Source organism: Fonsecaea multimorphosa (assembly GCF_000836435.1).
Source record: "Fonsecaea multimorphosa CBS 102226 unplaced genomic scaffold supercont1.24, whole genome shotgun sequence".
NCBI classification, from domain to species: Eukaryota; Fungi; Ascomycota; class Eurotiomycetes; order Chaetothyriales; family Herpotrichiellaceae; genus Fonsecaea; species Fonsecaea multimorphosa.
In genome coordinates this window covers 376503-391813 of record NW_015971658.1, presented here as the reverse complement: position 1 = coordinate 391813, position 15311 = coordinate 376503, and the positions used below count along the sequence as shown (strand labels likewise).

At 52.1% G+C, this 15311-nt stretch overlaps 5 protein-coding genes across 5 annotated transcripts; 2 read left to right on the top strand and 3 right to left on the bottom strand.

Annotated features, from left to right (window-relative positions):
- Positions 1–74: 74 nt before the first annotated feature.
- Z520_09542 (uncharacterized protein) lies at positions 75–614 on the top strand (the record flags this gene model as incomplete). Its single annotated transcript, XM_016780036.1, has 1 exon — positions 75–614. The coding sequence occupies one exon, from the start codon at positions 75–77 to the stop codon at positions 612–614; it is 540 nt and encodes a 179-aa protein (XP_016628975.1).
- Positions 615–2480: 1866 nt separating this feature from the next.
- Positions 2481–4568, top strand: Z520_09541 (uncharacterized protein; the record flags this gene model as incomplete). The annotated part of the gene is made up of 1 exon (XM_016780035.1): positions 2481–4568. One exon carries the CDS (start codon positions 2481–2483, stop codon positions 4566–4568), a length of 2088 nt encoding a protein of 695 aa, XP_016628974.1.
- A 1477-nt stretch (positions 4569–6045) lies between these two features.
- Positions 6046–8399, bottom strand: Z520_09540 (uncharacterized protein; the record flags this gene model as incomplete). The annotated part of the gene is made up of 3 exons (XM_016780034.1): positions 6046–7968; positions 8065–8112; positions 8334–8399. The coding sequence occupies 3 exons, from the start codon at positions 8397–8399 to the stop codon at positions 6046–6048; spliced, it is 2037 nt and encodes a 678-aa protein (XP_016628973.1).
- Positions 8400–9716: 1317 nt separating this feature from the next.
- Positions 9717–11948, bottom strand: Z520_09539 (uncharacterized protein; the record flags this gene model as incomplete). The annotated part of the gene is made up of 1 exon (XM_016780033.1): positions 9717–11948. The coding sequence occupies one exon, from the start codon at positions 11946–11948 to the stop codon at positions 9717–9719; it is 2232 nt and encodes a 743-aa protein (XP_016628972.1).
- A 315-nt stretch (positions 11949–12263) lies between these two features.
- On the bottom strand, positions 12264–13749 carry Z520_09538 (uncharacterized protein; the record flags this gene model as incomplete). The annotated part of the gene is made up of 3 exons (XM_016780032.1): positions 12264–12468; positions 12517–13302; positions 13352–13749. The coding sequence occupies 3 exons, from the start codon at positions 13747–13749 to the stop codon at positions 12264–12266; spliced, it is 1389 nt and encodes a 462-aa protein (XP_016628971.1).
- Positions 13750–15311: the final 1562 nt, after the last annotated feature.

Genomic DNA, 15311 nt, shown 5'->3' with positions numbered 1-15311 from the left:
AAGGAGCTTCTTGTTTACTGGAACCTGGGAAGAAAACCCAAAATTCCAACGTCTACATATAGACCTACAGGAAGATGGCGGTTGCACAGTTAGTCTCTCTTTTCGAGACTCTACACGAAGAAGCATCCATTAAACCAATGCCCAGGAGCTTTCGCAGTCACACCTCGTCGAAAGTCCGCCTCCATCTCCAGACCATCTTTAGCCACAATCCCCTCCACCGATCGTCAGCAAAGAGCCCATCCAGCAACATGAGCTCGTCGTCATCTAGCCCATCCTCCATCAGATCCTCGCCCAGTTCCTCCTATAGCAGCTTCGGAAGCCGACGACGGGTACCTACCAACGACCTTGATTCTGCCATCCTCTCGGCAACTTCACCACGATCGAGCCGTCGCATCCGTCGCCAACCCTCTGCCATCGACCTCGCACTCCAGGCAGAACAGTACGCCGACGAAGCTGAGCTCATCGGGCTCGGCTTGTTGGAACCCAGACCACGAGCAAACACGGGTGCTTCGACGGCGTCTTCTCCACAGTGCTCAATGATGGAATTCATGAATGAGACCATGCAAACGCCGGTGGTTTTGGATGGTATCTTTGAGGTCATGGAACGTGCATGAGCTTCTTACCCTGTGGGAGCACTTGGGACAGACACTTCAAAGAGGCCGGATGGATCAGTCGGACTTCTTTGCATGGAACTCTACCTCCTTTTTTCAGGTAGTCCATGGTCAACATTTCTTGGGGAGGGATTTTAGGAGTTGAACGAAAGTTATGATGCATGTAAAATGAGCAGCTGATTCTTTAGGCCACAACTTCGGGGGAATTGGCGACCCTGAGGAACAGGAGGTCATGTATTTTATGATACCACTTATAGCAGGCTAATACAGAGGCCCAGAGCGAGCGATCTGGGACGCGAGGAGAGGCTCTTGCTTTTTTTGCTCTGCTGTATATTATGTTGCATCAACGCAACAGGATTTCAGATGTGGTCAGCAGCCATCTGTTGGGCCAAGATGATTTCAGAAGAAGTACTTCGGTAGTGACGGGTTCTTTTCTTGTAAGAAGATCTATCTCCTCGGCCACCACCCACTGGTGTGATCAAAGATGGGGCAGGATGTTTGTCCATGTCAGCAACTGGCTGGCTCATGTTTGGGAAAAGAAGAGATACGTCCCTGATCGTTTCCCACTCGTCTATACCATTCAACCCGAGTACGTCAGAGGGGCAGACGATCAAGGGATCCAGTAAGGTTTGTCTTTGCCACTGCGGGAAAGTTACCACTACCTGAACGGTGTTGAAGAGGTAATAAGCTGCTCCAGGCACCCCAGGCACCCACAGGGTTTCGTTCCATGGGCTGAGTCAACCATCTAGGTGCTGATGTGCTGGAGCGTAGGTACCTAGAGGGGATGGAGGCATCTCAGCTTACCTAAAGGCAGTAAAACCAGCAAGTTTGTGGGGTTTTGATCCCCTAGGAATCTGCCCGGAGAGGGAGTTACGGACGTACCTGAAGTCGAGAGCCGGCCACCCTTGACTCGTGTATGGTGGGATTGCTGCACGCCCTTCATGCCTCGGTGACCAGCAACGAGTGTGCGATTAAATGATTACTATTCACCAAGACCTCACCGACTGTTTCCAGCATAGCGTCCAATTCAACCACCTGCACATGGATGACACCAACTGCCTCATTGAGCAAGAACGACTGCTCCTCAGGGCATCTGGACTTCCAGGCCTTCCGGTCATCTCTCGGGGATCAGGACATTCCATCATCAACGTCTCTTGAGCGGCCGTTTGGGTTTCGACAATGTGACTTTCTCCTCGCTTTATAGGGGAAAATCGTCAGACTCTCTTCAGCACCCTCAGAGGCCCTCCCTGTCGTATATACCATGTTGTCTCTCGGTCCTGCTCGGTGGGATTCTGACTAATTTTCGCGGGTCCTTGCAATCACGCTGGTCGGGCGTGTTAAAGCAGCAGTCCATCAGACGCGCAGTTTAGTATTACAAGCTGCCTCTCGCTGTTTGACAACCTGCCTCTCGAGAGACTCCACGCTTTCGACTATCACCAAGTTGCTCACTTGACTCCCCTTGTGGACAAACAGACCGTTGATTCGTGTAGCGGGAGAGAGAAATCAAGAAAGAAAATCAAAAGAGACATCCTACCAATCCTTGATCACAGCTGCTCAAGAGGGCAATACTCGAGGCTCGATACCTGAGCTGAGCAAACCCAGCGAGACAGCCAGCCCTAGGCACATCTGCCCGTTTCCTCCATTGGGAAATTTCGACACCACCGTGACCATTGCTTGCACCAGACGACAGACCAACAAAAGACAGACCCCGTGGTCGACCCTGATAGCTCTCAGCACGGTTGTTGGCCATTCAGGGCACCAAACCCAGACTGTCTACCACTGGGCACTACCTCAGCCTTCCCAAGCAATCTCCATCTTCTGTCAGGTTCAGTAATCACCTGCGGCCGTATCCATCTTTGGGTCGAGGCCATGTCCGTCGCCATGCAGACATTCAGACCATCGCAGGTTGTCGACCGAACATATTCATCCCTTCAGTCACTGCTGGACGACCCCGCCCAGCTCTTCATGTCGTCCAACTCGATCCAGCGTCCTTCGGGTGGGGATCTGGACATCTTATCGGCCTCGCGCTACCCCCAGGCTCTCACGCAGCCGTACGAGGACATGGAACAGAATCCGCGCAAGCGCAAGGCCGCAGCCGCAGCCTCGTCCAACCACTTGTACGGAGGTATTGTCTTAGCTACCACCCCGGGTAGCCGTAGCCATTCCTCCTCGGGAGAACAGGACCAGACACCGACTCAAAAGAGATCAAAGGCAACAAAGCGTTCACCTGCCAACGACGGGGACGAACAAGGAACCGAAAAGAAGCAAAGGGGCCGGCCTAGACTCGACACTCACGACGAAACGGCGGCGGATCGTCGACGCACGCAGATTCGCCTGGCCCAGAGAGCGTACCGGCATCGAAAGGAAACCACCATCTCGGCGCTGAAGCAAAAGGTCACCGACCTCCAGACCACCATCGAGCATATGAACAAGACCTTTCTGACTCTCCATGATAACATGGTCGACGCCGGGATTTTGAGCTCGCACTATTCCCTAGGTCGCCAGCTCCAGGCTGCCACGGAGGAATTCGTTGCTCTGTCCAAGATAGCAACACCTGAATCCGACGAGGAAGAAGAGGTGGCCATTGCCAAAATCACCCAAGGTGGCGACGGAAAGCCCGCCTCCGAACCAGGTGAGAGCAAGAGAAGATCTAGTGCACAGCTGGGCCCAAAGACCTCGTCACGGCCCGCAGCAGCGACCAAGACTAATAATGTACGCCGAGCGGTTAGTTTCGATCAGAGCTCAACAGATGCGGAAGCAGATGTGGAAGAGTTACCTTTGATGGGCAAAGAAGACCATCCATTGGTCGCCCTCTCAGAATCCGCATGGTCGACGGACAATTCCAACCTCCACGGCCTGAATGATCTTATGTCCTTCAACGCGACCATTCCCGACGTCGTCCTCTTTGACGAACCCAATGAGAAACTCGTCATTGAACGCCCTCTGAAACCCTCCTACCAAGCCGAGGGCTCGTACACTTACAGCTTCCAGGAGACGACCTTCGCACGCCGTCTCCACAGGATGTGTCTGGAGCGAGCCTTCCGCAACCTGACTAACCCTGACATCGACCCGGAGTACATCAAACGAGCGTTCCGCTTCACATTCTGCTTCTCCAATCGCAAGCGGATGCTGCAACGCTTCCAGGAAATGCTCAAGCGGAAGGCTGGCGAGTCGCTTGAAAACTGGAACGTGCCCTTCTTCCACATCGGCGGCGCGGGGACGCATTACCCCCGGCGTGACGACGGAGGGAACCCCATTTACCCGCCGAACATGATCAGTCCCGCCAAAGCATTCGGGCCGCAGCCCTACGTCCAGGCCGAGACTCCGCGGATGGAGACGTCGGTGCAGGAAATGCTCGACAACATCGGCTTTGGTGGCGTGTGGTTCGACAGCCACGATGTCGAAGAGTACCTCAAGTCCAAGGGTATATACCTCGACGGCCAGAGCAGCTTCATTGAGGTGGATCCAAGCGTCCTGCCGCGTGTCAAAGCCTCCATGTCCTCCCCCGACGGGACCTCGAGCTCTAACCGCAGCCCACTCGATGCGATCCTACGCACTCCAAGTCCTATCCTAGGGGCCGAAGGCCTCACAGATCCCATCACCGACCCGTTCATCGCCCGCGAACTGGGCGAGATGTTTGCCCGACCGAGCACGTTGTTCCCATCTTTGTCCTCCACATCTACTACTGCCGCAGCAACAGCAGCTGCCGCCTCCGAGCCCCGGAGCAATGCAAAGTCGGCCGATGACCCGTGGGCCGACTTCGCGGCGCTCGCTTCGGCATCCTCACCACCTACTTTCTCCGATCTCCTGAGCCGACGGCCGAATCCGCTCACCTTTGACGTGGAGATGTTCCTGGAGCGCATGATTCTCGGGAGTGCCTGCCTGGGCCGGGCCCCTGGGTTCCGAAAGGAAACGATCGACGAGGCTCTCGTGATGAGTCTGCAGGAGAGTTTTTAGTACCTTCCCAGAGACAGAATGGCAGAGAAGCCCGTCCAGTTGGACAGGTAAATGCCGGAATTACTAAATAATCAACATCTTGGGTACTGCCCGATATAAGAAGAACCATATTTATCTATAGCTCGACGACTGCTTTACTTCTCGAAGTTCTCGTCACCTCGACTCAAATAAGTTATTATTATTAATTTATTAATATGATTATCGTATGCCGATAATGGGAATCAGTTTAATATCACTGCAAGTCTCAAGTGTGTCCTGAAAGCGAAAGGCGCAGAGAGAAACCTCTATTATCAATGATTAAATATAGCCAATCTGATCAACAACTCTCCCCCTTCTCTCTCCCCAACATGAAAAGCTCACGCTCTTCTCGGAAAGGGAAAGTGAAAAAAAAAAGGACGAAAACAAGGCATCGGGGTGGGGTGAGAGAAGAAATCACCGCTCTGCTCTGCCCTATAATGAAGAGATGAAGAGGTGAAGAGGATGAGTAATTCAGCCCGCTGCTTCGACAGAATAGAATATTTTTTGGGTGGGGGGGAATCGGTCCTCAAAAAACCAGCTGCTAGACTCTTTCACTTTTTTGGCGCCGGTACTGTACATGGTGGTAAACAATGTATATATGTATATTTGCCGCGAGGATACGTAAGTATACCGAGTATTTGTCTAGATACCTAGGTATATCCAAAATATATCGTGATTCGTTCCACACTTTGGATTATCTACTTGTCTATCATACCGAGTATACGTAGGGATGTAACTCGATAGCCAACTCCATTACATTATATCCCCCTAGTTCCCTTTAGTACCTCTAGTCCTCCCACACCCGAGCCTGTGTGCGATGTTGCCCTCAGTCCGAGCGCCCTCGGGGGGAATAAGCGGAGATGGGTCGGGGAATTTTTTGGTTTGTTGTCTGGGTGATGGATATATTTGTAGGTCCAAGTCTCATTCCTCATCTGGTGGCTCATTCATGTGATTCAATTCATCCATTCATGCAATCGCTCATGCAATAGCTCATTTTGCCCAGTATCCGCTTGCTATGCTCGCTAGTCCGCTGAGATTCAAACGCTTCGCGTAACGCTCGAGTTCCTGTTGGTGGTAGTGGTACATTTCCCTCTCTGGTAATATCCTCGTCAGGTGTGTCCCAAAACACCGTGATCGCTCGTTTGACCCGTCCATCCATCCGTTCAATCATATCCAGGGTATCATTCATGGCGTAAAAAGCACGGCCCCTTTCTCGATGACAACTTGACCCCGACCCATCGTCCAATCAATACTCATGCTCTCCGCCTTGGGTGACAGTAAAACAAACAGCTCCTGCTCTTTCTCGACGCCATCGGATATAGGAGCTCCCAAGGCATTGTGACGATCGGCGTAGTTGTATCTCGAACGGACCCTTCGACACGCGCACCGTCGCAGATGCGGCAATCACGTCGACGGCCTCAGCATTGTCCATCTCCTTCCCCCAAGCCCAGAGAGCCCTTTATTCTTGTCGTCTCCTCCTTCGTCGCGTCTTGACTCCTGGTCTCCATAGAATCCCTCGACAATTGTCCTCTCCACATTGGCATTTCACCAAGTCCTCCGAGGTGTGCTCATCGTCGGGATCGCCGTCGTTCTTATAAGAGATGCGTATCTCCACGCCAGCCTTGATATCTTTGATAGCGAAGAAGGCGAGGTCATACACTCTCTTGTCCTTTCGGTGAGTCTGCACAGGTATACACAGAGTATTCGGACTACAACTGTGATTGACAAAGCGCATGGCAGACCCGAAGTACTCGCCATCCACGTGGTAGGGATCCTTGTGGCCTATTTTGCCGAACCAGTCCAGCATATAGACATAGCTAGCTTGGTGGTCTTCGGCCACGTCTTCACGGAGCTCCAATTCGGCCCCAGTGATAACCTCGCCGAGGTATCGCTCGATGAATTGGCCTTTCACAATGTCTTTCGACGAGCGAAGTCCAAAGCCGCACTTCTCGGTCTGAAAAAGTTCGAGAGGAACCGTGCGGCCCTTGCACACGACCCGATTCCAGCAGTCATCGCCACACCCGCAATGTTCGTTACATTCCGTGATTTCATGGCGGACTTCTCCTTCTCTCAGGGACCGGGTAATATAATCGTCCGAGAGCACAACGATCCCGTCGGGTCGGCGAACATAGGTTTCGACCTGGATCTCCCCTCCTTCGACTTCCTTGGTCAAGCATTTACAGGTGGATAATGTGCAACTGCTGCAATCGCAGCCAGAGTTCGTCGAGGGTGGTGCCATCTTGATCTTAGAACTGATGATATAGTGATCAATGAATTGGAATTTGCCGGGAAGCCGTCTATTGTTGATGTCGTTGGAGAAAGTCAAAGGTGGATTTGACTGTTCTTCAAAGCGGCTGATGAGGATATCCCTCGCAGCCCGGGCGGGGTGGATAGGGCTTTTGGTGAGCCTGAGTTGGTCAAACGAAGTGGAAAGAGATTCAATCTCTAATTTGATACCGCTCCGGTTAGTCTTCTTACTCTTCTTTGAGGCCGCACTGCGCATAAACTCGAGGCCTTCGTCCACGCTGAACACGGCCGAGAATCCTGTCGTTCCGAAATATTGCTCTACTAGTTCCGGCTTTTCGTAGGCTATCTTTGTAGACTGCTTCAGCTGAGTCAGAACCGCATTCTTCTCGTTGGCGAGCTGAGCTTTGGACTTGGAGGAAGCTTGAAACTGTCTGAGAAGTTCTTTGCGTTGGGAGTCGTTCACAACTTCAACAGTCGGCAGACGTTTATGTCCTTGCTGCGTAGAAGCCACTTGAGAATCTGGGATCGGTCGTGGAATTTCGATCGATAAGTTATTCGAGGGGAAGCCCTGACCTGCTCGATCATGACGGGAGATTGTGTCGTTTCCTTTCGTGTTTACCGGCCTTGCCGCTTCTTCCGATTTGACGAAGAGATCACGCCAGGATTGAGGCATATGCCGTGCCCCGTCGAAGTTGTTTTGCCGTTGCTGCGTGGCACGCGCCCGTGACTCTGACCGAGAAGGCGTTTTGACCGTGGTGGATCCAGCCGCCTTCATCTGATCGAAGGTGGAAGAAGCACGGGATTCAGGTCGCACACTAGTCCGTGTTGGTAGGGACGTCGTTTTGGGCTCCGGTCCACTAGTGTCAGAGATAGTGGGTGAATCACTCCGGAGGTCTATGAACGTCCCGTTTGACAGTGAGTATCTGGAAAGCTTCTTCCATGGTGAGCGTGAGGGTGTACTCGTCGCACCATTCTGCGTTGGAGCACGTGACGAAGCCGATGCTGGAGGAGTCGCGTGGCGAGTCTTGGCATTTTCGGATAGGGGACGCGACTGGAGAAGGACGCGACGAGGTTCGGGCTCATCCGCTGCGGGCGTGTGAGATTTCTGACGCTTCGAGAGAGGAACCGAAGGTGTCTGGAGTGCGTCAGTATTCGAAGAGGGAAAGTCACGCCAGAGCAGGTGCCTATCTAGGCGGTCGAGGGAAGGGCCGCCACGTGAAGGGAGACTCACATCGTCTTCAGAGTCCGATAACTCGATCACGAGCGTCCCTGAACGTGTCTGAAGGTGATTCAACACGGTTAGTTTTTCTTTTCAAATGCCAATCACATTCCAACACAAAGGTCACACAGAAGAGGGCACCTTTCCCAAAGGTGGGGAGGGTTCCGCGATTTAACAACATGTACCTGAAGGCTTGGTAAGGGCCGGACGGTTAAGCTGGACATAAAGCCGCAGCCTGGCAACCTGGGAAATAAACAGGATATTAAAAGAGCCTTACTTACCACCTGATCTCTGGTTTGATCGAAGCTGCGTTTACGACCCAGGGCTCCCTGCAGTCTAACAGCCATCGCCGGCCCAGCACACCACGCGCTCTCCTTAGAAGTCAATAATGTCCAGCTTTCTGCGTTCATTCGTGGAATAGAGTTAATAACGAGCTTAGAGGAGGTCGAATAACACTTAATTCGAGCGGTGGTGGAGAGTTAGTCGGTTATTAGAAAGAATTAAAGGAACGGAAGTCGAATTAATTCGCAAGCTGCGAGGTAGTAAGGCAGCTGGGGTGCCAAGAGCGCTTTGGCGCTAAGCCTACTGCGTGCATTCACCTACTCACTGTAGTCCGTATAGATTACGTAATAAAACTAAGAACTTGACTTGATCTCACTTTTACTTTAATTTTAATTTTATTATTGTTATCTTTAAATTTCAAACTAGTATAGGAATGATAGCGAGCCCTTTTTAGTAGTCTATGATCAAAGGCTTAAGTTGACTCTTGGAGTGCAATCATTTAAGATAACGGTTAAGTCGAAAGAGCCCGCGTTACCCTTACCAGACGAAGCCGAGATTAAGTCACAGCCTCTAGCTGTTGACCGTCAAGCACTCAGAAGGGCCCAAACATGTGACAGATGGTAGATAGATACTCTTTACTTGAAAATAAGAGGTTTGCACTGTTGACTGTCGCGGACGACGTCAGATTCTTTTGTTGGTCAGGCAGTGGAACAAGGGAGCGCGCCAACAAGCCAAACTCCAACAAAAGGGCGGCTTTCAGCGCGGCGTGCGGGGTCCTGTTTCCCACCACATGTCCTTCAGACCTTCAGACCTCTTCGCCCCCACATATATAAATCTATCTAGGCACCATAACTTATTCTAACATGGAGAAAAAAGCTTATTTTAGATACCTACCCAGGTACCTAAGGTAAGACAATGAAAACACCAGTCGCCGGACCGGTTATGGATCCTACTCAACCTACTAGACCCACAGTATAAAGTACCTAGGCACGCAGGTGCCCATAGAGTATCGCTCCGAGGCTCAGACAACGTGAAAGCCAACGGCTCGTGGACTTCGGGTTATCAAGGCTTTCCACCAAACTTATACTTCCCCGCAGGCTTGACTTATGGCACATTGACCTCTCCATCGGATATCAATTACAGCTTACGCATTGGCTCCATGGGCGGTAATAAAGTGCCCATCCCTGAGCCCTAACGTCGTCGAGACCACGAAGGAATACGTCTCTAGACCATCCCTGGCGCAAATGTATCTGCTTTCAGAGCTTTCTTTGATCGTGCTCGGTCACCTAGATAATACTCGTTTGGCCGAGCTCCCGTCGTTTTGTGCGAGGGGTTGATGTACGAACAATACTGAACGGCCCCCTTTCACAAATGCACTGCAGTCATGGCTCCCCCAGGCTCAGACCTTCTCCCTCACCCTCTGCATCCTGTGTTTCATCGTCAAATCCCATCTCCTCTTCGCCCTCCACCTCGTCCTCCAAGCCCCCAACTAGGTATTTCTCGCCCTTTCCCTCGGTAGCATCGCCAACAACGTTCCCGTCCTGCACCTCACAGTTCGTCAACGAGCACTTGTTGCCGATCTTGGCCTTCTTGCCTACCACCGTGCCTGTCAGGACACACTTATCCCCAATCGTCGCGCCATCCATAATAACACAGCCCGTGATACGGCTTCCTGTGCCGATTGCGACGGAGGCGCCGATGACGCTGTTCTTGATCACGCATTGCGTCGCGATTGTGCTATTGCTGTCGATGAGCGTGTCGGAACGAGAGATGGTCACCCGCGGCGCGATCGTGGCGGTAGCATGAATTTTGGCTGGATGGGAGAATGGGGAAAGTGCGGATTTGCTGCCGAGACATTCTTCGATCGATGGCAATTTGGCAAGGGAGAGCGAAACGGAGAGTAGAAGGGGGGTGGTGTCCACACGGCGCACCAACGGTGCCTCTGGAGTTGAAGGTAGTATGTATGAGAGAATAGGGGGAACGGGCGGTACAGGTCCTGATTCTTCCGAAACCGGCGATTCGCTGTCTGCCGAGAGGATCCTGTCTTCGGAGTCCCTCTGTACTCTCGACGCCAGTCGGGCTGTGCGTGGAGTCTCTGTAGATTGGGGCTGATGATGGTTTGTGACGTGAGTACTGCTCAAGGATAACAAGTCAATCTCTGCCTCAATCGGCCGTTCATGCGAAGGAACATCATGCTCCTGGGAGCTGAGACGGGGTGCGAATATCTTCCGGGCACCGAATCGTGCGCGATAGCTCGGTTTGCGCCATTCAGCCTTTGCCCACGTCCCCACGAGATCTTCACTAACAGACTCAAAGTCTTCGTTAAATCTGGCGAATTCCTTCACCCAGTAGGGAAAGAAATAGATGTGCGAGTCGCGATATTTGGTCATGCACTTGATCGCCCCATATTTGCGGAGGAGTGACTGCCGAATCTTCCATGACTTGTCCTCCTCGCACTGATCCCATAGCTCGGACATGGGCATCGTCCAGACTAGTTTGCGAAGGACCCCCTGTGATTGAATCGTGGCAGTCTTGGAGAGAGGCAGATTGTGCTCAGGGTCGAGTTTGGAGGTACACATGAAGTCGCATTCTTCGCCCTTCACGCTCTCCTCTCGATCTACCGTGTTGTACCATATCGAAAGCCCGCCGCGCCGACCACGTTGTTTACCTCCAAGCGATAATAGCTCGTGTCGTGACATGTCAAAGTCTAAGCCTGAACTAGCACCGATCCCACCAGGGCCACCTAACCTGGTAAAGTACGACTCCAAGAAATGGTCGCCTGAAATGTCGCAAATCAGGTCGCACGGGAGCACCAAGAAGTCTGACCTGATCACCTGCTGCACCTCTGGCAATCTGAGTAATTCTGCAGTTGGCGTTGTGTACTCTAGAGATTCTGGAGCTAGGAGGTCGGCGGAGGGCGAGGGAAGAGATGTGAGGTAAGGGTTTTGTGCAAGAGCGGCAGCAATCGTGTCCTTCGATGTTGGCGGAGTAATGAGGGTGATATCTGTCACGCCCATCCGATAGCACCAATCCAAGACATACCAGACCATGGGTCGGTTCGCGACTTCGACAAGTGCCTTGGGATACTCTGCAGGGACACTGGTGAAGGTGCTGAGTCCGATGCCGGGACCGCACAGTATCAGAGCTTGGAACCCCGTCTGAGGCATTTTGACGGTCCTGGAGAATAACTGTCTTGGGAAACCTTCAAATGCCGTCCGTGTCGTTATATGTCCGTCTCGCTGTGACTCATACCGGACGGAATAATTCGACGAAGCGAAATTGCGCAAGGGTGAGGGACTGGTCACTTCCCCTTGGCCCACGCTTTCGTCCTGATCGAGACTCAGCGCACGATACAGAGACGGCGGAACAGGTTGATATGGAGGTGTTGCTCCAGGCACACCGACGCGTCCTCGGACGATCGCTGAGAGGCGTAAAAATTGGATGCGCGGATTCAGTGACTGTCGGGTTGGACTTGCAGCCGTGCTATCGATCTCCTGGCTCTGACGGAGCTCGTTTGCAAGGGAATCGATGCCGTCAACGTCGCGCAGAAGACTGATATGATCTACTGCTTCAGAGGTCAAGCGAGTCTGCATGTAGATGAGAGACTGTGTCATTCTGTCTGCGAAATTCCGAGTCTGACCAAAGGATATTCAAGCTGGGACTTGGCAAAGATCCACAACTTTGAACTTCGAGCTCGCGGAAAATATGTCACAGACTCACAATCCTTGCCCTTTGTTTTTACAGTCACGGTGTGCAATTCACTTTCTCGATAGGCGGGGGAACGTTGGTTACACAGTTCAATAGCTCATATTGTACGTATGGGACCCGTTTGATTCATCTTCCATGACTGTCCTGACACGAGCCAGCGCCCGTTTGCTAATTGTCCAGCCCGTCTCAATTGCCCACTCAGTCTGGTCTGCTCACACTCATCAGTTCTCTGGTTGCGCTGCCTGCTGGGCTGCGCTCTCGCCATCCTGCTCCGCACCCTCCCCGGTGCCCGTCGCCTTCTCTGCATTCCAAGCCTGCGCCAGGACTTGGTTTAGGGCCTCTTGGAAAATGTGGCAGTTGTAATCAATCAATCCCTTCTTGTTCTTGGCGTCGTCGTTCTTGATGACGGTGACGAGGCAGAGGTACCTGCGTCGCGTTAGAAAGGTGTTGGGTTCCGAAGGGAGTTTTTCTGACCTATTCATCTCCTTGAGGTAGATCATGGTGCCGTCATGGATGGTCATGGATGACTCTGTTTCCTGCATCTGCTCTCCAAGAACCTGGCCATCCTTGCGCTCGTGTCCGTAAAGATCGGTAATGTCGACAATAACGTCGATGTAGTCAGAACACATTTCGTACACCTCCATGTCAACTGGTCGTGTATCGCTCGCGACGTAGATCTTGCTGAGGATGTCGAAAAGGTAGGCTTTGGCCATACCGCTGTTGTCCACAAGTGTGTTCATGAGGTTCTGCAGAGTATCAAGATGAGGGATCAGCTTTTGAACGACCTTGCTGAATGCCTCAAAGATGGAGTAGTCGTAGATAGAGGTCATGTGGTAGCTGACGTTCGGGTTGATGTAGCCTGCGTCGTTCAGGTCGTCACCAACACGCTGGGCGATGTCCTGGTAGATTTCCGCTCGGAATTCATCGTTCAAGCTGTCGATCTTGTGGATGAAGACCTCGACGTTGACATGAGGAAAGGTGGTTTGAAGGTTGAGAATGGTGGTGGTCAAACGGTTCAAGGACTCGCTGTAGTCGTCTTGCGCGTCGATGACCCAGACGAGCGCTCCAATCTCAGAAAAAATTTCGTTGGTGTCAAACGTGGGGTCGAAGTAATCAATCTGTCCAGGAAAGTCCCAGACTTGGAAGTCCATGAAGGAGTGCATGGTATCTTTCTGAATACGAGTGGTAGACTCGAGGAAAAGGGTCTCTTGAGGAGGCATCTTGTGGAAGACCACACTGGTGATGGATGACTTGCCGCTCCTACGACTTTGTCAGTGACTAGGCACGGAAAGAATGGGAGTCATCGTACCGGCGCTGGCCCATCAGCAACAAGCGTGGCTTGTTCTGGCGGAGTCGGCGATCCATGTCCTCTGATGTGACGGAAGACTGAGCTTGAGATGCAGGAGGGAGTGCTTGCTGTTGCACCGAGGATGAGGAGGGAGACTCGACTGGGCGACAGAAAGGCGGCTTGTCGGTATTATGGGCACTTAAAGCCTGCTCTTCATCGCTTGGAGTTTTGAGAAACGGTCTGATATCAGTCGCGTCAGTCTTGGGAGGTTCAACGTAGGTGTACGCGGCAGGGAAGTCAGGAAAGTGGTTGTGCTGAGCGTTGATAGAGGCCATCTTCAAGCGTTCTTCAAGGCTCGCGCCACTAGTCGTGCTAGTCGCTTTGTCCTTGTCTCGGCGTTCCTCGTCTCGGCCCTCCATCTTGAAAGGGATCTTGAAAGGGATCTTGGGGGACAGAAATACAGAGAAGAGGTGGTCGCCGCGGCGGTAGGAAGGAACGACAAGCAACAACTTCCATCTTTGTTTCCCAATTTTCGCGGGTCTGGTACAATCCTCTGAATAGTCGCAATAGAATTCGCTGTGCTGGCCTCCTGTGCACCTGGACAAAACAGCCAGAGAAAGACAGACTTACCACCCAACACAGTCGGAATGTTACGCTTGTATGCCCTGCAGCTTACTCTGAAGTTTCAACACAGACGCATGGTCTCCGCATAGACGACTTGCTCAATCCAAAGATGTCCCTTTATTGGCGTCCTAAAGCAGTCGTCCTGATTCTGAAATCCCTAGGGAAGTGCGGAATCACAGTCCAGCCACCAGATGACAGAAATTTCATAAGAGGAAAAAAGGAGCGAAAGAATTAAAAGCTTTGAGGGCTAGGGAAAGTGTCCAAGAGCGGCTACCAGGACAACCAAGCCGCTACACTGCTGCTCCCTTCACCTGTCTGGTGAACCAAAAGTTATCCATTTGATGAGCGTGCGGCGTCAAAAGCTTGCCGGACGTTGAACTGAAGATTCGGCCCTGGAGGTATATTTCTCCGTGGAAGGTGAATACGTTGAAGTGCGACTTGCGACAGTGAAGGAATACGGTCGAGTATCCATCCCCAGAACCTCCAACGCCGCGGGTTTAAAGAACAGCGTTACTACCAACCCACCCCATCAACTACTACTATACCTCGTATTTGGTCTCGATCAAGAACTCAGACATTCGCTCATTTGTGGTCATCACAGTCGTTAACACTTTCATGACGTCAATATGAGCTTACAAGCACATTCTTGTGAATACCAGTGCTGAGAATGCATATCGACCGTGAGTAGTAAACAGGAATATCCCTTTTCAGGATTATACTCAGCCGCGGTGGTGGGTGAACATGCTCTCGAGAATGTGTCTCGTTTTCGGCTTTCGAACATCAGCTTGAGTGCGAGCTCCAATCCCTTCATCCTGCCAGAGAGCACGGATTGCACCCGTATTTACGCCCGAATCGCCAACAATATGCGCAATGGTGACCGCTCACACCTTGCCCCCACCACGCAACTCGCGTCAACGAGGTTCGGAAACTAACACGGGAGTGTCATGTCCGTTTGAAATCCACACAGGAGACCCAGAGTGAGTCAGCAGGGCATTTGTGGTGGGCATTTCTCGGCCGGCTCAGCCGCAACGTCCAGCAAGAGACGGAAAGTCAGTCAGGGTGTGAGCAAACCTACGAGCGTGGAAAAGACAATAGTGTTTGAGTACCTTGAAATTAATGTTAAAATCGAGGCCGATAATGACGGAAATCATTCGCCGCCCATGCTGTAGTGTAGCGGCAAGGCGGCTGTCTTCCCGCGAGATCCCTACTCTCCAGGAGTCCAGGTGTATTGTCCTCAATGCTTATACACGGTAGTATTAGAACTCCTACCTGATGGGGTTCCTAGCACCAGGGAGAGCAATTTGGAGATGTGGCGCCCTTGTGGATCCAGGAAAAAGGACGCTGCTGCTGCGCTGCA